The following is a 25,344-nucleotide window of genomic DNA, read 5'->3' on the forward strand; positions in this document are numbered from 1 at the left end:
AGAACTTCGCAGTGGGTCACGCATCCTGGAAATGCTCTTGCTCGAACTCACTTACCTTCGGAGTTCCGATGGAACCTGAAGCCAATGAGCTCCCAAAAAATCTCGTACTAGGTAGAGATGTGAATATATATATAAGGCATAGAGGATCCACTCCCCTAACTATGTGGGATCTAACAATGGAACCTTTTAAACAACTTCACTTTCAAAGTTGTCTATCGGCTATCTTTTCTTTTTATTATTAATTACTACAGTTTTTCTCAATTATTTGGTGTTTCATGAAGTTGACTAGTAGTCTGTTATGGTCAACCTAAACTTTTATTATTGGTACTATTTTTTTTTTTAACAAATAATATTATCTATACGAAGGAGGAGATGACGGATCTAGTCTTACAATAAGCTCACAATAATGTAGTCAAAATTTACCTTTGGCGAGAATCGAAACTAAGACCTCTCACTTACCAAAGAAGAAAAATATCACTATACCGTAGTACTAAGTAACTATTATTGGTACTATTAAAATGGTAAAGAAACTAAAACTTACCATCCCATTCCCAAATTCCCATACATGTTTCCAAGGTTGGAGTGTGGTCATATAATAATCTACCACAAAAGACGTTAACAATGTCATGTGGAGTGCTCTTGATTTGGGAATTTTGGTTAGATTAAGTAAACTAAGGATTGTGTCTTGTATTAACAACTTGAACTAATTTACAAAGCGATTGCGAAAATTAAAAAAAAAATTTCTAAGGGTCCTCATGTTGAGAGATTTTCTAATGAGTCTAGAACACGAAACAGTACGTCGCATATTATTATATAAATATAGGAATTTTTTTTTTCCAAATACACCGTAAAATCTCTACCTAGGTTAGGATTTGGGATAATCATAATTAATAATTTAAATTAAGATGCATAAAATCAAAAGGGGATGTGATTAAAGTAAGAATAATTTATTGGTTGGACAAAAGAGAGTGATGAGAGTTGGATTTGTTTTTGTTGGACAGAGATCTTAGTCAGATCTCACCCCATCAAATCTTAAGGATTTCCGGATCCTTAGAACTTGGTGAGGAAGATCCGGCTAGAATCTCTGTCCGTTTTTTTTTTTTTTTTTGCCCAAATATTTGTTTTAACTTTAAGTAATGATGGGATATAATTAACTAATTTTGGCTAAACCAACTTGTGTGTAATGAACAATAAGTTCGTGTGGATTGAGGTTGGCAAATGGAAACAATTAGTTAACTAATCCGATAAATTAATTAAATCGAATTTCAAGATCTCATGCTGAGAAGGGAACGCGTGGGCACGTTCACTGCTGTTCATTGCTACCACTTGGTGGTGTTCATCGTTTTCAAAATCTCAAGTTACCCGAAGAAATGGGTGAATCACATGATAGTGATTAAGAAAGTTTAAATATTTCTGTAAATATTTTTTGTTTCTAAAAAGATGGACATTCGCGACGAAACCATGAAAATCTCTTTTTAAAACAAAAGGAACATAAGGAGATATGGGATGTGCGATGGCCACTTTCATTCTTAGCAAAAACACTTTGATACTTTCCGTGAGAAAACTATTTCTCTTAGTGATATATTTTATTTTGATATTGTGTTGAATTTAATGAATAGCGATAGGCGAAAACAAATCCATAGAAAATTTATCGTTATCAAAAGAAAAAAAGGCTTACTTTCCAAAGTTGACTAGTCTGAAGAAATGTATAAACCAATTATTATACGCTATATAGCGCCACATGTCATAATTTTTACTTCTGTTTTAACGATTGTTTTATCTATTAATAATGTACACTAAAGTATAAATTCATCGTCCACCTTATCAAGAATTTATCATTAGTGAAATATATTCCCCCATCTACTATGTGTGAGTGATTGACTATTTTTTGACACGATTGGACTATATTGCACTGATTGATACGAATTTCGATTCTAGTCTCGCTTGAATCACATAGTTAATCATACTACATGACAATATGTCAATATCATACAATCAAGATTTTAAAAGACGCTAGACGTTAGGCGCTAGTAGGATGGCGGGTTGAGACCTAGCACTTAAGTGTCTAAGCGGGGCCTAGACAGATTTAAGTTAATTTATTATATATCATATATAAATAAGTGTCTATTTATACTTAAAAAGATACATAATTGTATTGAGATACATAAATTGCAAAATAAGATAACCTATAAATTATAAAGTATTAAAATATATTGAGAACATGAGGAACAAGCATATAATGAGTGTTTATTCGAGTGCTCAACAAGTCTCTTACATTTTATTGAAAAAATAAAATGCAAAATGAAAGCTATCAATTTTCTGTATAAGTGAGAGTCGCGACTTAAGCGAGTCTAGACAAGCTAAACGTCATTTCTTAATTTTCAAACACCTGTAGATTAAGTCGGACGATAGCCAACAATGTAGCACTTAGACGAGGATGTTTAAAACAATGCATACAATTTACAATATAATTAGAGAATTGTTATTGACAGTCCAAAAATCTTATTCTACACTCCAAACTTTCTATATTTGAAAAGAAAAATACACTTGTAAGGAGTGTTGAATGAGATTTTTAGAGTGTCAATACCACTTCTCTATAATTATAAGCTTTTACTAGATTATTTCTACTTATATATCAGATTTATAAATTTAAAAGAAATGACTCTGGGTAAGAGAGTTGCCAAGATGTGTTGATTTTCAAGTAGGAACTTTTTTTGGGTATGGACATATGTGTGATCCTGCATCAAGGTACGTGTGCAGGTGCAGACCAAGTGGAACCTCACCGCCCCCGGCTTCGCCCTTGCCCTCGACTAGTCGACTTGTTCCATGGCCTGGTCCCGCGCATCACTCGTGTGTGGTCCATTCACCAACAGTACGGCCCTGTCTCTTAAATTCTTCTTGTTAAGCTGTAAAATCAGATAAACCTAACCAAACCCTCCTAGTATCCTACCCACCAAAACAAAATATGGTGGTACGTCTTGTGAATTATTTAACGTATTGTAATATAGATAAAAGGTAAACGACATTTTAATTAATCGTTTTAAACCAGATATATATAATCGTAATAGAGCTTAGTTTGCTAATCACATCTCAACAACAATCAACCTAGTTGGTCATGATAGATTAGGCCCGTTAATGTCCGTGTGTATTGGCTTTGGCCCTGATATGGTAGTTTAAACCATGACATTAGTTAAGGCAGTGGAGCTTAGATGCCTTGATCTTTTCTATCATGCTCTCCTTGATAAGCCTCCTCATGATCTTCCCAGAGGGCGATTTTGGAATTGTGTCCACAAAGTGCACCACTCTCACTTTCTTGTATTGTGCAACGTTTGAGGCCACGTAGTTGATTATCTCTTCCTCGCTCTCTTTTGCACCAGCTGCGATCACAACACTTGCTGCCGGAATCTCCCCTGCCTCCTCGTCCGGCAGCCTGCAAAAAAGTGCCGATAACATAAGCAGACAGCATTGTCAATAACTAAGCATAACGATGTGTTATTGACACATTGTGGATGCAAAGTCCATCGTTTAACAAAGGATGGGCGTCGTGCATAGGAAATTTCTAACAATGAATATGAACAACAGAAGTTTTTGTTTCGGTTTATGGAAATAAACTTACGGGACTACTGCTACATCTTCAACCGAGGGATGACTGAGAAGAATGGCCTCAAGTTCAGCAGGAGCCACCTTCAAATGTCGCACACATAATTAGTCAAGCAAACGCTTTGCAATGTTGATTAATTAGTCTAGTTAATCTATTAATTATAAGTCGTCCGTCTTACTTGGAAACCTTTGTACTTGATTAATTCCTTGATCCGGTCAACGATAAAGACGTTGTCATCATCATCTATGTAGCCAATATCTCCGGTGTGAAGCCATCCATCTTTGTCGATAGTCCGGGCAGTGTCCTCTTCGTTGTTAAAGTAACCTGAAAATCAAGTTACAGTTGTGACATGAAATCTATTGACATTATTCAGCTGGCTTTTTTATCGCGAATAGTCTTTGAACTGAAATAACGAGTTTGGAACCATACAGATGCTATTTCCGATAAAAAAAAAAAAAAGAAGCCATATTCAGTTTGATGCAAATCAATCCGAAAGCTCTATCCTTTACCTTGCATTACACATTGACTCAACACGCAAAGTTCACCGGGTGTGTTTCTCGGTAGGGAACGACCGGTGTCGGGGTCAATGAATTTGACTAGCAAATTCGGAAGAATAAACCCTACTGAGTTTTTCTTTGCTACAAGACCTGGTCCTGCATGAGTGAGTGTGATGCAGCTATGCTCAGTCAATCCGTATGCCTGCAAGTTTAAAAATTATTAATCAGCACAAACACACAATATTTTATTACAATTTTTTGCTACAAACGTAGGGTTTTGTCACAATGTGTCACCTCTTGGACTTGGACGCCGGGGAACTTGTTTTCGAAAGCGTTGAGGACTTCGGGTGCAAGAGGAGCTGCTGCAGTCATAATTGCCTGGAGTTTGAGCTTGCTGAGATCAAATTCATCAACAATTGGATTCTTAACTAAGTTCAAAATGATTGGCGGCACAATGGGCGCATAGGTGACCTCATGTGAGATCAATGCGTTAAGAAATGTTCGAAGTTCGTATCTTCCCATCACCACAACTTTTCCCTTGTTTCGGAGCGTGGCACAACATATTCCAGTGATCCCGTAGATGTGGAAGAATGGAATTAGGCCTAGCACAGTGACTTTACCAATCATTTCCGGCGTTACTCCAAAGAGCGTGGAGCTGAGGTTCGCTACTAGGTTTCGGTGAGTCAGCATTACACCCTTAGACAATCCTGTTGTGCCTGATGAGAAGGGAAGGGCACATAGATCAGTCTGCTTCGGCTCCTCCTTATCAATTCTGTTTCCTGCACGGTCTGCTGCTTCAAGTAGGTGTTCCCAGTTCATGGCACCTTCAATAACTTCTTCTCCAAGCAAAATTACCGGTACCCCAAAAGCTTTTACCTGATCATCTCAAATTCTCAACTTAAAAGGCTTAGATTTTTATGTGATCCTAAATGCCTGCATTATTCAAAATAAAAGAATTAATGTGCTTTACCTTTTCATAGGTTGCACCATTTGTTACAATTATCTTGGCATCAGCAACGTCAACCTGCTTCTTAATTTCGGACGCGTGCCCTGACGGATTTGCACCCGAAAACACACCACCAGCACCCATTATTCCCAAGGCAACAATGGCATACTCTGCCACATTTGGGAGAACAACCACCACCACTTGCCCCTTTCTAAGGCCAAGAGACCTTAAGGCTTTAGTAAACCTCCTTGTGTCTCTAACCACCTCGCCGTACGTAATTTTCTTTCCGGTCACAGCCTCCACAAACGCGACATTTCCAGCGTATAATTCTGCATTTTGGAGCACAAATTCTGGCAATGTGATGTTATCAGGTACTCGGACAGGTGGGGACCGGCTTCGGAAAATATGTTCATCCTCTTGGGCTGAGTTCTGCACTAAAGTTCCCATGATGAATATGTGAAGGGAGCTAATGGAAGCCAAAGGGAGGTTGAAACGAGTGAGGGTATGAGATTTACCATTGGATTAGTGGATTTAAAGGAAAATTAAGATGGGATTAGTGTGTTAAATAAGGAGATGTTGTTAGAAAACAAGTGAGGGTGAGATTTTCCATGGTCTTTTGGTTGGTAAGAACTTGTTAAATCATGTTTCTGTCACAACCTATTTGCAAGCAGTTCAACTTCAAGGGCAATGCTGTTGGCATGTGGAAAAAAAAATTATCACCCCCTTTGCTTGTTATGCATATTCCATATTTCGAGAGTTTTCTTATAGAACACAGCAAATTAAATTTTATCTTCGCGAAAATCGAATTTGATCGGAATTGTGGGATCCCACATTGACCGGGGGAGAGGAGGTGATGTGCATTATATTTACATGCCCACCTCCCTATAATAAGACGCGTTTTGGGTGAAAACCCAAGAACAAATCTGTAAGGGAGTGGCCCAAAGCGGATAATATTTTACTATGCGGACTAGGATGTGACAATTTGGTATCAGAGCCACTCCTCGGCCGGAAGTGTGCTGATGAGGGCGTCGGGCCCCTAAGGGGGGTGAGATCCCACATCGCCCGGGGAAGAGGAGGTGATGTGCCTTATATATACATGTCCACGTAAGACGCGTTTTGAATGGAAACCCAAGAACAAATTAATGAGGGCGTGGCCCAAAGCAAACAATATCTTACCATGCAGACTGAGATGTGACAGGAATGCTATTAGGGTAACTGCACATTACATCATTAATGACTTCGGATTTGGTTTGAGCATAATTAGGCAAACATTTAATGACGTTCGGATTTTACATTAGGTTAATTAGGATACGGCCGTTGTAGCCACTACAATACGATTTGTTGTAGGCTTCCATTTGGTTTTCTGTGACATAGAGCAGCATACCGTCTCTCTAGCTTTGTAGCAATGGAATCAGGTACACCTTCGTCGTAATTCGATGTTTATTGTTTATGCGTTGGACCGTGGAATCAGTATAAGTCACCCGTTGGAGTTATCACAACCAAAGCGACATCATCCGAGATTCAAACAAAACATAAAAAAATTACATAAAATCTCGTTGTATATCATTAGGAAGAGTAACGTAGAATTGTCAACGTCTAATTTTCTTTTTATATTTGGTCTTTGATTTTTCTGAAGTTTGGATAGAGTAAAAAATGTGGCCGCTGAGCTAGCTATTATATATATATAACCGGCCTAGTATAGCTATTTTTCTGCTCAATTATCATCTGAATTTTTTTCTATGGCTGATGGATTCTGCAGCAAACATTACAGTGTTTACATCTGGGGACTTGAAAGCATGCACCAATGATTTTCACGAGAAAAACCTGATTGGATTTACCCAGTTCGGTAAATTATATCGAGGACGGATTAGGCAAGGATTTACTGGAACAGATCAAGTTCGAGATGTTACAGTAAAAATATGGGATGAAAAATCAGCAGGCTGCAGTAAACTCATGCATGATGAGTTTCTGGTGGTTAAGGTAAGTTGTGAAAGTTTAAAGTTTTTTGGTTTTGGGGGGTTTACCAATTGATGATTTGGTTTTTACTGCAGGAAGAAGTCGAATTTTTGACACATCCCACTTTAAATGGTCATCCAAACTTGGTGAAATTGATTGGTTACTGCTGTGAAAAAGAAGTGAAGGGTGTTGTTTATGACCTCAATCCATGGGACACACTGCATAATTTGACTGACAAAGGTAAGTTCAGTTTATGATTTGAACCTTCAATTTCTTGTGGGTTACCAAGTAGTTTATATGATATAATCAAATACGTTGCTGATAGTGTTTAACATAGGCGCTTTCCGCTAATATAGGGAACACTTCTGCTCATAATCGCTTTCCGCTCTAATTGCTTAAATTTATACGCAGATTATCTCAACTGGGTTCAGAGGGTGAATGTGCTTGTGCAATTAGCAGGCCTGCTTGAATTTCTACACAACAAGGAGAAGCCATATTTGGTGCTAAATACGAATGCATCTCATATAATTCTGGATCGGGTTTGGACCTCAGACCAATCTTTTTCTCTGTTTCAAATTTGCATTGAAATTAATAAATATCTTCACGACTTTTGGTGTCTTTTAGGATTGCAAGCCAAAATTATTTGATTTTGGACTCATTAGTGGAGGAATCAATGGTGAAATGACTACACCAAAAAAGCAGATACCAATGTCCATCGGCTTTGTTGACCCATTTTTTGCTGCTAAAGGTTCTTTTCAAAACTATAAAAATCATCCGCACATGATTGTTCGATTCTTATAATTTTGTATCTATATGTATCAGTAACACGTTGAATTTTTTTTCATTGGAATATCATCTACTAAATGTTAGTGATGATTTATCTCACACCATATCGACAGTCTGTTATTTAATAAAAAAAAATGGACTTTCAATCGAGAGAAGAACTGTTCAAAGCTGATGAAAAACAAAACGCGTTTCATTTTTCAGGTGGTAGGTATTGGCATACAAGCTGTGATGTGTACTCATTTGGTGTGATTCTCTTGGGCCTGATAGCCAAGAGAGGGTTTGAGCCAGAGAGTGTGGAAAAACCCCATTTGGGCCTGGACAATTTAGTCCAGTACTGGGCCAAGAAGGATTATAAGCCCAATTGCTCACTTGTCCACAGTAGCTTACTGGAAGACTGGAGTTATGTTGTTGAAGATGGTACGGCAATTACAGAGCTGGGGATGCGTTGTGTTGAATTTTTCCCGACAAACCGTCCGACAATGAAGAACGTTGTTGAAAGTCTTGAAGGTTTAATGCTTTTACAACGGTTTGGTGATGCTAGACCTAACAAAAGGGAGAAGACAGTTCATGGCATGTAGGCATTAGGCAACCAATGCAGGATGCAGATGACAGTATGTAGCAATTAGGTTGTAACCTCCTTTTCCTTCTCGTTTTTCTTCATTCAATTTGGATATAGTATGATGTAGTTGAGTTCAAAATAATATTATATTATGAGTAATGCTATGATTTTATTAGTGGCGCGTTTAGGAATTGAGGCTTTTGATATAGGCGCCTTAATTTCGAATTTTTTTAATCAAACATCTACAACTTTTAAAATTTTGATCAAACTTTTTTCTAATAATTTTTTATTAAAAATTATGACTTTTATTATATTTAATTTACCCATTAATTCACAAATCTCCTAGAACCACAACAAACATCTTAACTTATCACAATTCGTTTAAAATATATTTTTTTTAACTCAAATATTTTTTTTATTTGAATTCTAAAAATACTCAAACATCCTTTTAGCATACAATTATGAGATACTAACAGGATCTTCTCTGGATCATTTTGATGAGGATCCTGGGAATCCATGAATCGTATTCGTTCATCGTACATCGTGCAGTCAGTTTTTGTCAAGTACTATTTGTGTTTAATTTTAAATAAAAATATTTAAAATGATTTCTAACCGCACAATGTACGATGAACAGACATGATTCACGGATCCTTGGAATTCTCATCGTGCGGTCAATTTTTGTGAAGTACTATTTGTGTTCATCGTACATCATGCGGTCAGTTTTTGTCAAGTTATTAGTACGTGTTGTGTTATCCGTTTTAATTGTAAAAGAACTCTTTTTTTTTTTACAATCTGTATAAAATGCTGAGTTGAAAATTTAAAAAAAAAAAAATTATATTCCATCCAATTAATCTTCATCCGACTAGATATAATTGAATCCTTAAATTGAGGAAGAGATGAGATATCATAAAAAATAGCAATAAATTGATTAATATTATTGAGAGCATTTTTTATATGAAAGTGAATTTAAAATGAATTTAAAAAAAAAAAACACTTAAGTTGAAAATATACCTGGAATATAGAGTTTAATCAAAGGTAAAAGCACCTTAATCAAAAGTTAGAAAGTAATAAATGTTTAATCTATAAATGTCTAAAATGAGGCATCTAATTCTAATGTTCTTTTTTCCTATCGGGAGCAAGACAAAGCTCGCACACCACTTTGACTTGTTGTCATTGGCTATCTATTATGTCTTAGCCTCATTAAGACATTTTGTTAAGCATCTTGCCTTTGTTGCTTCATGCTCAAGAAGAACATCAAAGAAACATTGGACGGTTTCATAGGCAACAATTGTGGACAGTGGGTGCAACTACATGGACTGACTCTCACGTGCATCTACTAATGGACATTACAATGATGTGGTTTCCTAACATATCTTATATTGCTAGTGATTGAAAATATTGGGAAGCTTGATGTAATACAATTACAAATCCTTTTTGCTGAAATAAGAAATTCAGTACGATCGACATGAATCCGATACAAAAAGTGTCGCACATGAACTAACCCAACAAACAAGGAAAACTCTCTATATATCACTTAAAACTACATCATCGATCAGTTTTATCTTTCATATATCAATTCTTATTGTTGCACATACAAAATATTCGAGACATGTCACATATTACGCTTGGTGTCACATGATGGCAAGACGGTCATGCTGCTAGAGTCGGATGGACTACTCCCAACCTAAAGTTTGCATTTATATGGGTTGAGATGAAATGGCGCGGAATCAGTGGAGGAAAATGGAAAGGGTTGAGTGAAGATTCAAAAAAGCAATGTCACACGGGGAAAGGGAATGGAATGCACACGTAAAAGAAGGGAATCGATCATGAATGTGATGATGGACAATTATACCATTTATACCCACCAGTAACCACCCAAATGACCAAAATGACCCAGTGTCTTCTTTCTTTCGTCCTTCCCAAGGAGGGAAGAAGAAGAAGGAGAGCATGTGAAATGATTACAAAACCGCATCCGCATCTCACTCGCTCACTCCCCTTGGTTTTGCCAAACCTAATCATTAATTTTCAAAACCTTCCCTCTCACCTTAACTTTAAGCCTCCACATTTAATCATTACTTCCTCCCTTACCAAATTCTCCACCTCCCCCATACCTAATTACCTTCCTTACCATTTTCCCACTTTTTTCTCCCTCAATTTGTTCAGTTGTGTAGTTGGACTGTTACGGAATCGAATTATGATATAATTACATTATAAATTGTCTCTAATATACACAAGGAGGCGAGAGAGAAAAATTACTTTAGTAGATATCGTTTTGCTGAATGTGAGACATTAGAACGATTGAGATGATCTTATGTTTGTGCAGAATGTGAGGCAATCAAACGACTCGCTTAATTTTCTAACACTTTGCACAATAGAATCATGTTGATCGCCCGCTTGTCTCACATCTCACAAAATGGTTCTCCATTTATAAAGCTTCTAGAGAGAGAATGAGTGTTATAGGAAGACAAGTTAATTCGGCAAGGCTCAAGTGCTGCATTGAAGCAACAATTTAGCTTAGGTAGCTATGTTTTGGGTTTAAGCAATTGGTACTTATTGCATCAGTTGGCGCATGACTCTGGAGTTGGGGGTGTAACAAATTAGTAGGTAAAGGAAAGCCCCACGAGTCTTAGGAGAAAGAAACTTTCAAATAACTACAATAGTCACCAAATTGTAACATATGCTCATTTCTCAAGTAACACTATCACATGTGGTTAATAACATTTAAATCAATCTTTCTTAGCTTAATTTAAGCTAATCTAATTGAAACTTGATTAACCTACTTTTAAGATGTGATTTGATAAAATGGAAAAAGGAAAAGGAAAACATCCCCTCACTTATTAGTCACTTCATGATGTGTGATCGAATGAGTAGATTGACCATTTGCTTAGGAAATGAATTGTATGATTGCTTCTTTTTTTTCTTTTTCGAAGTCTGAGGTATCCCCTGCTTCAAAGAGTAGAATTAATCTTCAGCAGAGAGATATTTTTTAATGTGTCTAGAACATTAGGCGATACGTCACATATTATATAAGTAGAGAGATTTTTTTTTTCAAATATCCATCCACTTGTATAATGACATTTGCGTATGTGATCTTTCTTCAGTGGGGAACTTGTATGACTTTGATTGCTTAAGACAAGGTTTGCTGCCATCACTCATTTCAACCAATGTTGTGAGGGGGAATGTATGCAATTTTTCTTTCAACTTTTCTTTTCTTCATGTTTTTAGTGGTAGTTATTATCAGCGTCATTTATGGCTTTTGATTACGCATGAAGGAAGAATATTTTCAACTTTGCTGATTTGCATTTTCCATTGTTATATACTTTTGCTTTCAAAATCATTATCGTCTTTTCATATGAATGAACTCTCAGATTAATCTTATTGTAGAAATAAATTGATGTACAACATATAATATATTTAGCGTCTTGAAAGTAAAATTGATTAGTTTGCAAAGATTTGCAGTTCAAGCAATTACAAGCATCTTGTGCGCAGAGGCTGAATTTCAGTCTTTTGTAATGTCGCACGTATGAAAAAATATCTAAAATTTTGAGTAATTTTACATAAAAAGAAAAATGAAGTAACTTTCAAACGTATTTTTCGAAAAACCAACTTTTTGGCGAACTTGTGTCTCATTTAAGTCATAATATTTTAGTTTCTCAAATATGGATTCTGTTTATTTAAAATGGTTCAAGAGATTGTCAAAACTCCTCACTTTGTTTCCTAAGATTTAAAATCGATAGAAATGATCCCTGAGATTATCCACTGTCAATCATTTTGGTCATCCTATGAAAAATCTCCATCAAATTGATAAAATCATCAGTTTAAGTGGAGGGGTTGATTTGAAAAAACTATTATCAATTTAACGGAGACTTTTCACGGAATGACCAAAATAATTGACGATGAACAATCTCAAATACCACTCTGTAATCAAAATGGGAGTTCTGCCAAACTTAAAAACTGTTTTGACTAAAAAGCTTTATTTTAACATTTTGGTGTGTCGTGCCCTAGGGCTTTAGTTTGTAATCTCTTTTTTTTTAGTACAAAAATGAAAAGGGAAAACAAGAAAGATGAATAATGATAAGCACTTGAGGGGTATTGTGATAATTATGGAAAATGAGTTGATGAAAAGACTGAAAAAGGCATTAAGTAGGGGTGGGCACTTCAATAATTCTAACAAAATTCATCATAAAACGGGAAAAGTGTTGGGAGGGACAATCATGCGGTGTGCGTGGAACAAGGGCAACAAGGAAAGAGCCTTCCCAGATCTAACCACAGCCGTTGATTATCTCTAAAAGCCAAGCTATTATTTTTTGGTACTTCAAAAGTTCGCTCTCTTCCGTGGTTTCCTTGACCATCATCAAGTTAAAATCTTTTGCGTTCACACACTTGATTGCAAAACCCTATGTTAAACTTATGAATTTACTCTTATACCCATCAACAAAAAAACCACTTTATTTTCAAAGTTTAAATAATATGTAACAAAACAAAATTAATAATAAAATAAAACTTGTTTGGTCACTATTTCTGTTTCTAAATAAAAGTTAAAAATAGTTATAGAAGGTTTTGGTAATTGACATTAATTCTGAAGATGAAGAATCATAGAAAAATTTATGAAGATCATCCTCAAAATTTAGAACAATACCAAATATAATTTTAATTTCGGTTAAAAGTTAAAAAGAAAACGAAATGATTACCAAACAATTTGTAAACAATAAACTTTTATTTTGAGCATCCGACAAAATCCACGAACAGTTGTAGCAAAGAAGTTTTTCTAGTTTGACTGCCTACATACCAATTCAGTTGTGTTATATAATGTAATGTGTATATAGTTTTACAATACTCTATCAAAAGTCCATGACATATTAATTAAAGAGGTATTTGTTGATATGCTCTCTGAACCTTGTATGCATCTGTCAATTTTTTCTTTGAATTTTAATTTTAGCCGATTACTCCTTTAAACTTTTTTAATTAGCCAATTTCCCCCTTGAATTTTAATTTTTGCCGATTATCCCATGAACTTTTACAAATAGCCAATTCCCCCCTTGGCGTTAGATTTTAGAAACTTTCATTCAATTTTTCAACCTTTTTTCCCTTATACAGTTTTCATGTATTGTTTCCGGGATCAAGATAGATGGAAAATTGGATAAATTTTTAAAAAATTTAACTATAGGGGGAATTTGTTATTCATAAAAGTTCGAGGGGATAATCGGCTAAAATCAAAGTTCAAGGAGGACATTGGTTAATCCTTATAACAAGTGAAATAGTAATTATTTTTAGGGTCAAAAAATTTAACTTCAAAAAAAAAACATTGGGGAAGGATAGAGTTGGAAATGGAGAACACATAAATCATGAGAGGATTTATATGGAGTAATGACAGTACAAGGTAAATGGTATGGGCGCGCTGACGTGGTAAGGAAGAGTGGGTCGGGGAGAGAGAGAGGGAGAGAGAGAGAGTGGAAGTTGGGTTGGGTTTATGGGGGGTTGGGGAATGGAGGAAGAAGAGAAAGGGGCGGCTCTGGTTTTTCTGTTGCTCTCCTGTTATTTATTTAATTAATTCTCAATAAAAATAAATAAAAATAAGAAGAAGAATAAAAGGTCTGGTTTTTGTGTGTTTTGTTTGGGAGTTTGGGTCGTCAATCGCGAGAGGAGAGAGAGAGAGAGAGAGAAGAGAGAGGGAGAGCCTGTGAGGGGCATGGAAGGGCTGGCCATGCTGAGGCAGCTCATCGGTCAGCTTCAGGAGCTCGTCGGCTCTCACCCGCCTCCTCCTCATTACCAACACCATCTTCAACTTCAGCTACAGCTTCCTCCTCTGCTCCGCCATCGCCACTCCCAGCAACCACAGCAGGACCACCACCACGACCACCTCCTCAGGTTTCTTTCTTCTCTCTCTCGCTCTTCTGGATCTCTCCCGCCTTCTCAAATTCCATTTCTTTCCGACCCACCTCTTCAATTTCTTCTCTTTCTTTCTTTTCATGATTTATTGGTGGTATTCTGATTTTTTTTCGAGTTGCTTGCTTGTTTGCTTTATTTGGTTTCTTTTTCTTCCTCTGAAGTGTAAATTACATGGCTTTCCTTGATTTTCTTGCTGAATTTGGTTGTTTTGCTTTGTTTGCTGTGTTGCCATTTACGATTGAGAAATTGGGTCTGATTGCTTTGCAGAAATGGTTTTGCCATTGTGGAGTTGGGTCTTAAATATTTGAGGAATTTGTTATTTAATTTCTGCCTTTTACTCTATGAGCTTCATCTCTTTTCCTTTTATGTTTAGCTTATTTCTTTGTCACAAAATTGATGGGCTCTACCAAACTATTTAGTGATAGACAGTAGCAATGGTGCAAATATTTGATATTTTTGTTTCTTTCTCCCCTTTCTGGTTTGTCTTCCTGACTGTCCAGCCGGGGTTGGGTTTCCGGGTTCACGGTGTTCTTGGGGAGGCTCATGGCCAACTCTGAACCTATTCTTGGTTGCCCATTTCTGTCTTAAAACCATTTGATTACGTCTACCATAGCGAACCAGAAAAGGGCAGTAGCAAGAAAACAGTTAGGTCCCTGAACTTTAAGAATCTGATTAGATGAAGGAAAAGTTGGAAGAGGGGTTTTCAGAAACATAGACTGCCAACTGAACAGTCTTCTTGGACCAAGCTGGGTAAATTGGTGGGTGACGTTCATTACATTAGGGTACTGAATAAAAACAATTAGTTTCTGGTGAAATATCTCACATGAACTTCACCTTTTGGTTCCTTGTGCTGTATGCTTACGTATATTCCATTGAATCGTAGACGTCTTCATATTTAGTGTTTAACAAACTTCCTACATGTTCTATATCTCTTTCTGTTCGGCGTAGGTTGTTGGTTAGCATTACATGTTCTGCTTGGTTGTCTTCACTTCTTGACTGGTAAACTGGCTAACTTGGATTCTAGCCTTCAACAATTTGTTGCCTAAAGTTGGCATTATTTAGCGATTATTGCTTAATTTTCATGAAAAATACAATCTCAAAGTGTATAAAACTTAGCTTATTGTACAACAGAATCCGGCACACTGGGAGAAGCATGTTTCTTAAAGTAATTTAAAGGACGAAATGTTTTCTTAATTTGCTCACTTGTTCTCTGAGTTTGTTCACCTCATGTCTGTTGAAATTGAACTTATGCTTGGTGTTTGATTGAGTGTCATAGGTCTTGCGTACTACTACATCCATGACTCTTCCTTTCTCTTTAAGTCCTTAATATTCAATATCTTTCATTTGTGGTCAATTCCATGCTCTAGTATTAGCTTGCTTCTTTTTAAAAGTTATTGCAGATTACTTAAACTAATATTTAAGGCTAAGTGAAGTTCCTTTCTAAGGGATCTAATAGAGTTTCAGTAAAGCTTGTAGCCTGTACTGCACGGAGTTGGCTTGAATATGTTCTTAGAAGAAGAAAAACCTAATAAAATCGTAGATAAGGCCTCGTAGAAGCAGCCTCATAGATTTGCCTACTTCAATTTTTCGATAAGAACTCCAGATTGGGTTTTGTTTTACATCTTTGTACTCAATAGTTCAGAACTTGTTATTGTTTCTCATGTCTTTGTGTTAATGTACTTTGTTGACCTTTACATGTGTACATTTCATTTTTCTTCCCTATTTAATTTCTAGCTGCAGTAAAGTTCCTCAATTAGGGAGCATATAATTAACTTAAATCATTACTTCTATTTACACAGGTGGTGCCCAATTAACGTTGATGAAGGTTCTGCAGATGATTACTACAGTTTTATGATGGCAGCTGGAAAATCTGGAAGTTTTAAGATGATGGAACCATGCAAGCCTCCTCCTACCAAGAGATCTCGTAAGGAGCGAACCCGGGGTAAATCCTCTGAAACTACCAATACCACTGGGCCTATGGAACAGCATATTTGGAAAGATTTCCCGGAAGACCTTTATGAAGCTGTCATTGCTAGGCTTCCCATTGCTACATATTTCCGATTTCGTACTGTATGCAGGAAATGGAATTCCTTGCTGGATACTGAAAGTTTCTCTCAACATTGTGCGGAGGTCCCACAAACTACTCCATGGTTTTACACCATCACTCATGAAAATGTGAATTCTGGAGCCATGTATGACCCTTCCTTGAAGAAGTGGCACCATCCCACTCTTTCTTCTTTGCCAACAAAGTTAATTGTTTTACCGGTGGCTTCAGCAGGGGGACTGGTATGTTTTCTTGATATCGGTAATAGGAACTTCTATGTTTGCAACCCGCTGAATCAATCTTTTAAAGAGTTGCCAGCCAGGTCAGTTAAGGTCTGGTCTCGCATTGCTGTGGGGATGACTTTGAATAGGAGTTCAACCAGTGGCGGCTACAAGATCCTGTGGGTGGTTTGTGATGGCAAGTATGAAGTTTATGATTCAGTGACGAATTCTTGGACCCGTCCAGGAATCATGCCATCAGGTGTTAAGCTGCCACTATCGCTGAATTTCCGGTCGCAGGCTGTTTCAATAGATGGCACACTCTACTTCATGCGTTCAGACCCTGAAGGGATTGTGTCATATGATATGGCCACTGGGTTTTGGAAGCAGTTTATAATTCCCACCCCGCTGCATCTGACTGACCATACACTTGCTGAATGTGAAGGCCGGATCATGCTCGTGGGATTGTTATCAAAGAATGCTGCCACATGCGTGTGCATTTGGGAGCTTCAGAAAATGACACTTCTTTGGAAGGAGGTTGACAGAATGCCAAATATATGGTGCTTGGACTTTTACGGGAAGCACGTGAGGATGACTTGCCTGGGTAACAAAGGCTTGCTCATGCTGTCCTTGAGGTCGAGACAAATGAACAGATTAGTTACATATAATGTGTCGAGCAGGGAATGGCTCAAGGTCCCTGTTTGCGTGGTGCCCCACGGGAGGAAGCGGCAATGGATTGCATGTGGCACCGCATTTTATCCAACCCCGACTGCTGTTCCTTAGCCATCGGTTTCGTCACGGTCGGTTGCAAGCTTTCCCGGCCAACTTGTTTCTAGACAATTTTCGTTATTTGTTTTAATCAGGTGGACAATTCCATGTGTTGTAAGTTGTATGACGGCCGGAGTCTACTCTTTTGTGTACAAACTTGACACATTGCTTTGTTTCCGGAAGACAGATTAGAATGCCTATGTTTCAGTCACTCGATGAATGTAATCTCATCTGTGTTTGTAACTGGTTCTGGTTGTACTGAAATAAACCGTCTGTCTACCATTATATTGTTTGCAGGTGTATTTTCATTGGTGGAACTGGAATTTGGAAAATCAAAAGAGCACACGAATTCTTCAAATTGGTAGGCTTGATTTGTCTCGGACAACGTAGAACTGGGCGAATACAATACAATCTTGTCTAATGGTTATCAAACGGGCCCAAATTTCACAGATACAACCTCGTCTAATGGTTATCAAACGAGCCCAAATTTCGCCCAAATTTCACAAATACAATCTCGTCTACAAGAACGAATCGTTTTCACTACAAATAATTCTCAAATTTGTACATCCTTAACCTTGATAGTGGTGGATTGCCAAGGGCAAGGGAAATAGTGGTTTTCACAACCCTGAAGTTGTCATGCAAACTCAACCACAAGAGAAACGATTGTCGGAGACACGATTATATCTCGGTGACACTGACGAGAGATACAAGTTAATCTAGCCATTGACAATGAAAGGTATAGGGCGAAAAAACAGAAGGTAGAATTAAGCGAAGCAGAGGAAGGGGTCCTTTATTCAAACTTCCGCTGTTTTAGTTCTTACTACATCACATCTGTATATCATCAGTTTCCTAATCGCTAACAAACGGTAAATGGCATGACAGGTTCATGCCATCTCTCATAAATTAGAAAGCATCAGCAGCAGCAGCGTCGATTTGATTAGGCCATGCCTCCGCTTGTAGCAGTCCTGATTATCTGAAAGAGAGCTGGTCCACACAAAATCAAAAGGTCACAATCGCAACGCCACCAAAAAATCAATTCATGCACATCAAATTTGCAACAGAAAAAAAGAACTGAAACTAGCAAAACCCCCCCTTATATTTTCGATCAAGGCAATGTCACAAGTTCAAACATCCCTTTGGGTTTCAACCCACATGACCATTGCCAAATAAGTGCTGTACGTTTCGGTTTTGATCTTATTCAAATCAAGGAAACGAAACAAATTCGAAAACCCTTTTCGGCCTCAACCCAAACGAGCATTGCCAATTAAGTGCTTTACGTTTCGGTTTTCATCTTACTCAAATCAAGACATCGAAACAAATTCGAAACCCTTTTCGGCTTCAATCCAAATGAGCAATGCAAAATGGGTGCTTAAAGTTTCAATCTTTCTATCAATTTCTTAATCCCCTTCAAAGTTTCACAAATTCCATGGCAAGCAGACACAATACAATGCACACCAACCAAATCAAGAATCCCAAATGGGAGCTGAAACCCAGATACAATTACCAATTATACGGATTATTCAAATGAAATCAATTAGGCAAACTCTAGCTTATGACATAATCATATCAGGTTTGTGATCTGCTAAATTGAGTGAGGTTACACATACATGATCCGATGACAACAAAGACGAAGAAGCCAAGGAGAATAGGGCCCACTGGATAATCCTTGCTCTTCTTGGCGGTCGTCTCAGGCACCGCCCCTCTCTTCGTTATGTTCTTCTCGAACCTCTCCACCTTCCTGTCAGCCAAACGCCTTGAAGTCGTCTGCAAAGATCCCCAATTCAAATTTAAATACATACACACACATCATCAGCATAATCCCAATTTCACATGCAGCTACAAAAACAATTCGATTCAATTTTACAGATCTGCATCAAAGAACAAAACTTTGGAAAACCCAAATGATTTCATCTAACATTACAGAGGGGATCAGCGAGAATGTTACCATGGTTGCGGGTGTAGATCCGGTACCTGAAGTGCGTCGCAGGTGATTACTCCTCCCCTTCCTGGTCGAATTCTCTCTCTGAGGCGAGTTCTGACTCTCGCCCTTAGTTTCTCTTCCGCGAAAACAGTAGCGTTTTCTGACGGTTTTATATTTGGCAAACGGATGATAGGGTCCCCGACCGCTGCGTGACGGAGTCACCGCCTTCGCTGCGATTGGCCAAACCACGCAATTCGGGACACGCGTCGGGTGGTGATTAGGGGTAAGTGCGTGTATCCCGGAAGCAGGATTTCACCGAATGAAATTTTTAATTATAACCGGAATACAAGTGGTACAACACGTGTTTTAATAAGAGTTGTGGAAAATTTTATTTTTAAGTTATTAACTTTTTAACACATATATCCCACCATTTGTATAATGACACGTGGTATACCATACCGTGTACCGATCATATTAAAAAATCTCTCCTTCACTAGATATTCTTTGTGAGGATCCTGAAATTCATGAATCGTGTCCGTTTATCGTATATCGTAAGGTTAGAAATCATTTTAAATATTTTTATTTAAAATTAAATACAAACAGCACTTGATAAAAACGCACAATATATAATAAACGGACACAATTCATAAATCTTTAGATTCTCGTCAAAAAGATCAGGAAAGGATCCTGTTGGCGGATCCCGTATCTAGAAATCGAAAATTGATCCATTACGTACGCGGTATATGCAAAACACCATGCACGTGACGGTTTTTATGAAAACGACATGTCTATTTTTAGGAAAATAAATAAATAAAAAATCATCGAAAAAGAAAGCATCTACAAGCATCGGGTTTTTCAGCACTTGGCAAAAATATCAAGCCCTTAAATTCTCAAGGTATTAAAAAATTACGATGACCGCCCAAAAGCCTAATTAATGTACTTTGAGATTGTTTTTTTTTTTTTTTTTCAAACGAACAATGTTAGCCGCATTAAGGAGGTAGGATATTGAATTAAGCCCCATAATAATTACAATAATATGGTTCAAATTCGATTTTGATAGAAATCGAATTCAAAATCTCTCATTTACAAGCGTAAAAAAATATCACTAAAACACTAAATGACAGTGTACTTACTTGAGATTAAAATCACGATTTTTCATCTGCAGAAATTTCGTCTCGCCCGGTTTCATAAGAGTTTACAGAAACAAAGAAAATAAATCAGAAAACCATGTCTCTCGTGAACTGAAATGAAATGGGGTATCAGAATGCACGACTATTTGATAAGTAATCAGAAGACTAACAGCAACACTAGAGTTTTACACAAAACATGCGGCAAGAAGATGCGATTGGGCAGGTCATAGCAACTACATCAAGGGAATGGAGCATCAGCTCATGGACAACCAATAATTAGAGATACATCCTTCACAGGAAACAAAAAATGGCTGTTGGAAGAGGGTATGTCAATTTCCGGGCTTTCACGCTTTCACCTTCTAATGCCGCGAGCAAAATCTCGGATTGAGCTGCAGTGAAAGGGCCTTCAGCGTCTCAGCCGCTTCAACTCCCTGGGCACATGGCATTTCACCTGTCAGACTCTGCTGCAGATGATGCGAGGTAAGCCGTAAGGAGTATCATTACAAACTTTCCACAAAAATTCAGTTTTCCAACTCATGCTGCATGGCCCCAAAATACGTCGCAGCAAATTCTATCTGCATATATCAGCTCCCTTTTGCTTCTTCCGTGACGGGAATGGAATTGGCTGCTATATCTATGCCAGTATCATTTCTACATCATCTGCTACATCGACTTGCTGACACTTTTTGTCAATCTCCATCGTATCTTCCTCTTTAAGGTCGTTTATAACTTTAAGAAGCTCCAACGGAGTAGCTGCTGGATCCAGCTCCCGACAACCCTTTGGAGCATTTGCAGCTTCCTGACCCGTGATCAAGCTTGAAGGGATTTGATGAGAGAACCGAAACAGCTCTTCTCTAGGGATCCTCCTGGTCTCTCTGGGATCCAAGTGCCGGTGAAATACTGTCTTGAAGCCAGCCACTTTCACCAAGGGCGTCACAAGCACACCTTGGTCCTCACTAAAGTCTTCAACAACTTCAACCATGTCATACTTGTGAATGACATTGTCAGCTGTCAGTTCATTCCAGTCCGGGGACCAATTCCGGTATAGCGCCCAAACATCCCCCTTCCTGGGATATATGCAAATAGTCCCCCGAGGACCTTTTGTTGACCGAACTCTGTGAGAGAAAGAATTAAGTGAATTACTCACTTCATATTTCCCTACCCGGAACTCCCCACACGTCTTTGAGAAGCCAGAGGATACCCAGTTAAGAGGACCCAGTTCACTATTTGTTTTCGAATTTAGCCAGCTGATGCGCACTGTGAAAGGATCCACAGAAATCACCTTTTGAACTAATGCATAAAACCTTGGCATCCCATCATCATTATCATATGCAGCCCAGACCTGATTATCTTCAAAACACTTCTCTGCTCGATCCTTGTCAAAGTCATGAAAATCAGAATCAGGAACATTTATTGTCAATGTGTCTGCATTTGAACGGACACCAGAAATGCCAGAACCTTTCATGTCAGAAGAACCATTCTTTGTGTCTACCGGCTCACCGGAATGCTTTTGATTGTTATGCACATCAATGTTTCCCAAATATTTTTCTCTCTCATTCCCAATCCCCGTCTCTTTGGCTGCAGTCTTGGATACAGTGGATTCGTTTAGTTTCTTCAGAATTTCTTTTCTAGCCTTCTCCCTTAGTAAACTTTGAATTTCAATCTGGGAGATATCCCTTGTGATACTGGGCCTTGCGTTTCCATTTGATCCAGAAAAATGAGTTGTTCCAGCTCCTCCAGCTCCCACACCGATTTGATTTGTGACATCCCTTCCGTAGCTGCTGACACCGACATCTTCCATTCCTCTTCTTCTCTTCGCAGCATTCTTGGCGGCTTGATGCTTCCTCCGCAACTCCTCTCTTTTTAATGCTGCTTGAGCGTGCTCACGCTCTCTCTTTGCTGTCTCATATGCCTGGCTAACTACGCTTGCAGCTTGGGCAGCCGTAGAAGCACCCGATGCTTTAGAGAATGGACCCCATTGGAAGTTGTTTTGGTTGTACGATTGATTACCACTGAAGCCTGCAGATCCCACACCCATTCTATCAGCTGTTTCATGCTTTGGTGGAGCTGACTTGGCACCATTTGTAGGTGGTGGAGCTATTTCTGCTGCTAGAAATGGTTCGTGGCAATTCGGGCAAAGAAGATTATGATTAAGATAAATCCTGAGATACTCATACTGCATCTTGCATTTATGACACACTGTCCAAAAGGTATTCGGTCTTGGTTTTTGAGATGAAGCAGGAGCTGAAGAGCGGCCGGCCCGTGAGGTACCCTTCTGATTCTGTGAGGTACCCTTCTGAGTCTGTGCGGTACTCTTCTGAGTCTGTGTATAAACCTTCTGAGTCTGTGCGCCTGATGTTGCACCTTTTGTGAAATTGTAGAAACCATTGGCCCCCGGAGGAGCCTGCGAACTCCCACTCGCAGTCGCTACCCTTTGGTGTACTCTCCTCTTCTGGTCATAGGCTACTCTCTTAGATTTATCAGACAACAAACTCCATGCTTCTGATAGTAGCTTAAACGCTCCATCAGCTCCTACAGACTTGTTCTTATCAGGGTGAAGCATAAGAGCTAGTTTCCTATACTGTTTCTTCACCGCCTCATCATCTGCTTTCGGATCCGCACCAAGTATCCCATACCAATCAGCCTCCCCATTTATTTTGTTCTCCGCAGCGATATGCACATCGAGGGTCGCCAACATTTGGGGAATCCCCTCTAGCCCCGGAAACAAAGTTTGAGCCTTCAAGGCAAATTTCTTTGCTCCCATAAGATCCTTTGCTGTGAACTTTCTTTCCGCAATCTCTTTTGCCCTAGCCGCCTCATCTTTGTTGCACTCCATATTCCTACTCTATCTTCTTCCTCTCTAATGTTTGCCTACTGTTTTACAATGCTCCCAGTTACTCTAGCGATTCAGCAACCTTATTGTCAAATTAGATAAAAATCCAGTTAGAAATTGTGATGAAAGTTGCATGCAAACACAAGAATCCCACAACAAATACATATCCGTGATACATATCGAAAATAACAACGCTTTTTCGAGCTTTTTCAAGACCCTCATCCTCACCACGCAACCCCAACATAAACAAAATATGAATTCATACGCATATCTCGAAAATATATGCGTCTAGTTTTAGCTCTGAGGCTCAAAATTGACCAGCGAACTGGTAATTAGCTCAAACAAACATGCAGCACATAACTACACAGATGCAAAATCAATGAAAGTCAAAAGCACAACCCATATCAGAGAAATGAAATCAGAAATCTCAGCCATGGATCTAACTCAATAAGTTCCAATTCAGCTCCAAAAAATCGAATTGTTAACGAAAGACCTCGAATTTGATAATTATAAGTCGGAAATCAAACCCTAGAATCAATGATTCAGGCATGAAATTCACTAAATTTTAGGAAACCCTAGATTCAGAGATGAGTTTAATCACCTTATTATGTGAGCTACGCTGGCTGAGGAATTTGAATCGCAGAGAGACACCATGGACAGACCTCCTTCACCAGTTTTTTTTTTCTTTTTTTCGGCCCCTCCTTCTAGCCCAAATCTCAAAAATCCCCAAAAGCTGGCCCCTTTTCTCAAAAACACAACTTCTCACAACCTGCAATGGCATTCTCCCAAATACCAAAAAATATAAAACAGAGCATGGGCTTTCCTAACCCAACATTTTTCCCACCCTAACCATGGTTAAATTCTAACCCTTGAATTGGCAATTATGGAATTTTCATTGGTGGATGGGGGTGTGTGTTTGTGGTGGTGTCTAAACATGTTACATTGTGAAATGACGTGACAGTGTTTGAGTGATTTAAATTTGAGTTCATTTATCAATAAGATATTAATAAATGTTGGGATGTCGATTAATATGCAAATTCAAGGACTCTAAATTTTTCGATAAGATAAATACGAAAGTAGACCTAAGTATTTCTGAGGTAAAAAACTTTATTTAGTGTAGACTGTAAAGTTTGTAAACAACATATGCTTAGAATAGTCGTTTTACGAAATAGCATATTTTGAGAATATTTCAACTTTCAGTTATCTCGTTAAACCTTATAAAAGGCTAATGACTATTTGGTATAGTGATAATTAGTCTTCACTTTGTTTTTACCAAAGTATGTATTCAAATATGATGGACGACAATCGTTATGACAACCCATCCCTTTTTTTTTCACCCGAACTTTCTTTTTTTACCCTTTTAAATTAAAAATAAAAGGAAAAAAAAAAACCCACCCACCACCAACATGTCCAACACCGACAAGAACATCACTCATGTCCTCTTATCCGGGACTCCTCTTCCTCCGACCTCCCACCCCTTCTTTTCCATTTCCTCTTCCTCTTAGTTTATTTCTATGTATCTTTTTCTATCTATTTTTATTTCTCTTTCCTGTATCTATCTTTCTCATCATATTGACCCAAATCTAATATTAACGAAATCAGCAGCCACCAAATTAGAGGTAGTCAAATATGATCTGGTGGTTGCCAATGCCATGCCAGCTTTGACATTATTCCACATGGTCAACTTGAGAGAATGAGGAAGAAAGAAATGAGGAGAAAAGGCGAGAGAGGAAAGCGAAAAGAGATGAAAAAGAGATTATATTAGATAACTCACTAAATTCAAAGTACAAAAAAAAATGAATATTAAAGGATAAATTTTTTTTCAGAATAATTTAACTTCTATCTTCAGTTTGGACAAGATTTTGATTTGACGTTCATTTTCTGTATCAACGTACGTTGAATCTAGTAAATTATCCAATCTGATCTAATGAGAGTCACCAAACGTGCTCTATTAATTAATCACTTGCATGATAAAAAAACTTTTACTTTTGAGTAGAAAAAAAAGCATTTTGAAGCAAGTGAGAATGAGTAGCGAGTACTTTAGTTGGTGGCATGATAATATTTAAATGGGGCTTCAAATATGGAGAAATCTCATTTCGATACCTCCAACTCTACTCTAATTTCCAATAGTTCTAAAACTAAAATGTGCCAACCTTTAAATGAAACACCTAGGCCGGCATAGCTGCCACCTGGCCA

General features: G+C 38.0%; 4 protein-coding genes and 1 pseudogene across 4 annotated transcripts; 2 read left to right on the plus strand and 3 right to left on the minus strand.

Annotated features, from left to right (window-relative positions):
* Positions 1 to 3,186: 3,186 nt before the first annotated feature.
* Positions 3,187 to 5,562, minus strand: LOC125471300 (4-coumarate--CoA ligase-like 1). The gene is given in 7 exon segments (XM_048571562.1): positions 3,187 to 3,430; positions 3,617 to 3,684; positions 3,780 to 3,925; positions 4,111 to 4,300; positions 4,393 to 4,974; positions 5,069 to 5,505; positions 5,508 to 5,562. Coding segments are annotated over 7 exon segments (1,722 nt in total).
* Positions 5,563 to 6,646: 1,084 nt separating this feature from the next.
* LOC103935124 lies at positions 6,647 to 8,519 on the plus strand (annotated as a pseudogene).
* Positions 8,520 to 13,922: 5,403 nt separating this feature from the next.
* LOC103935123 (F-box only protein 6) lies at positions 13,923 to 17,549 on the plus strand. Its single transcript, XM_009344880.3, has 2 exons — positions 13,923 to 14,213; positions 16,034 to 17,549. The coding sequence occupies exons 1-2, from the start codon at positions 14,035 to 14,037 to the stop codon at positions 17,277 to 17,279; spliced, it is 1,425 nt and encodes a 474-aa protein (XP_009343155.1). The 5' UTR covers positions 13,923 to 14,034; the 3' UTR covers positions 17,280 to 17,549.
* A 479-nt stretch (positions 17,550 to 18,028) lies between these two features.
* LOC103935127 lies at positions 18,029 to 19,658 on the minus strand. The gene is made up of 4 exons (XM_048571723.1): positions 19,640 to 19,658; positions 19,236 to 19,390; positions 18,872 to 19,028; positions 18,029 to 18,248 (listed from the first exon to the last, which is right to left on the minus strand). The coding sequence occupies exons 1-4, from the start codon at positions 19,656 to 19,658 to the stop codon at positions 18,202 to 18,204; spliced, it is 378 nt and encodes a 125-aa protein (XP_048427680.1). The 3' UTR covers positions 18,029 to 18,201.
* A 784-nt stretch (positions 19,659 to 20,442) lies between these two features.
* LOC103935122 lies at positions 20,443 to 23,937 on the minus strand. Its single transcript, XM_009344876.3, has 2 exons — positions 23,750 to 23,937; positions 20,443 to 23,230 (listed from the first exon to the last, which is right to left on the minus strand). The coding sequence occupies exon 2, from the start codon at positions 23,149 to 23,151 to the stop codon at positions 20,950 to 20,952; it is 2,202 nt and encodes a 733-aa protein (XP_009343151.1). The 5' UTR covers positions 23,152 to 23,230; positions 23,750 to 23,937; the 3' UTR covers positions 20,443 to 20,949.
* Positions 23,938 to 25,344: the final 1,407 nt, after the last annotated feature.

Source organism: the organism of the source record quoted next, unplaced genomic scaffold (genome assembly GCF_019419815.1).
Source record: "Pyrus x bretschneideri cultivar Hongxiangsu unplaced genomic scaffold, Pyrus_bretschneideri_v1 Contig6, whole genome shotgun sequence".
NCBI lineage: Eukaryota > Viridiplantae > Streptophyta > Magnoliopsida > Rosales > Rosaceae > Pyrus > Pyrus x bretschneideri.

What these genes read in the sequence shown, in the direction of transcription:
- LOC103935127 (XM_048571723.1), bottom strand. An exon ending in TCACCTGCGACGCACTTCAG is followed by an intron (nt 19,029 to 19,235) that starts GTACCGGATCTA and finishes GGATCTTTGCAG; the next exon opens with ACGACTTCAAGGCGTTTGGC. An exon ending in CTTTGTTGTCATCGGATCAT is followed by an intron (nt 18,249 to 18,871) that starts GTATGTGTAACC and finishes TGTGTGGACCAG; the next exon opens with CTCTCTTTCAGATAATCAGG.
- LOC103935123 (XM_009344880.3), top strand. Translation starts at nt 14,035, where the DNA reads ATGGAAGGGCTGGCCATGCTGAGGCAGCTCATCGGTCAGCTTCAGGAG. An exon ending in CACCACGACCACCTCCTCAG is followed by an intron (nt 14,214 to 16,033) that starts GTTTCTTTCTTC and finishes CTATTTACACAG; the next exon opens with GTGGTGCCCAATTAACGTTG.
- LOC103935122 (XM_009344876.3), bottom strand. Translation starts at nt 23,151, where the DNA reads ATGGAGTGCAACAAAGATGAGGCGGCTAGGGCAAAAGAGATTGCGGAA.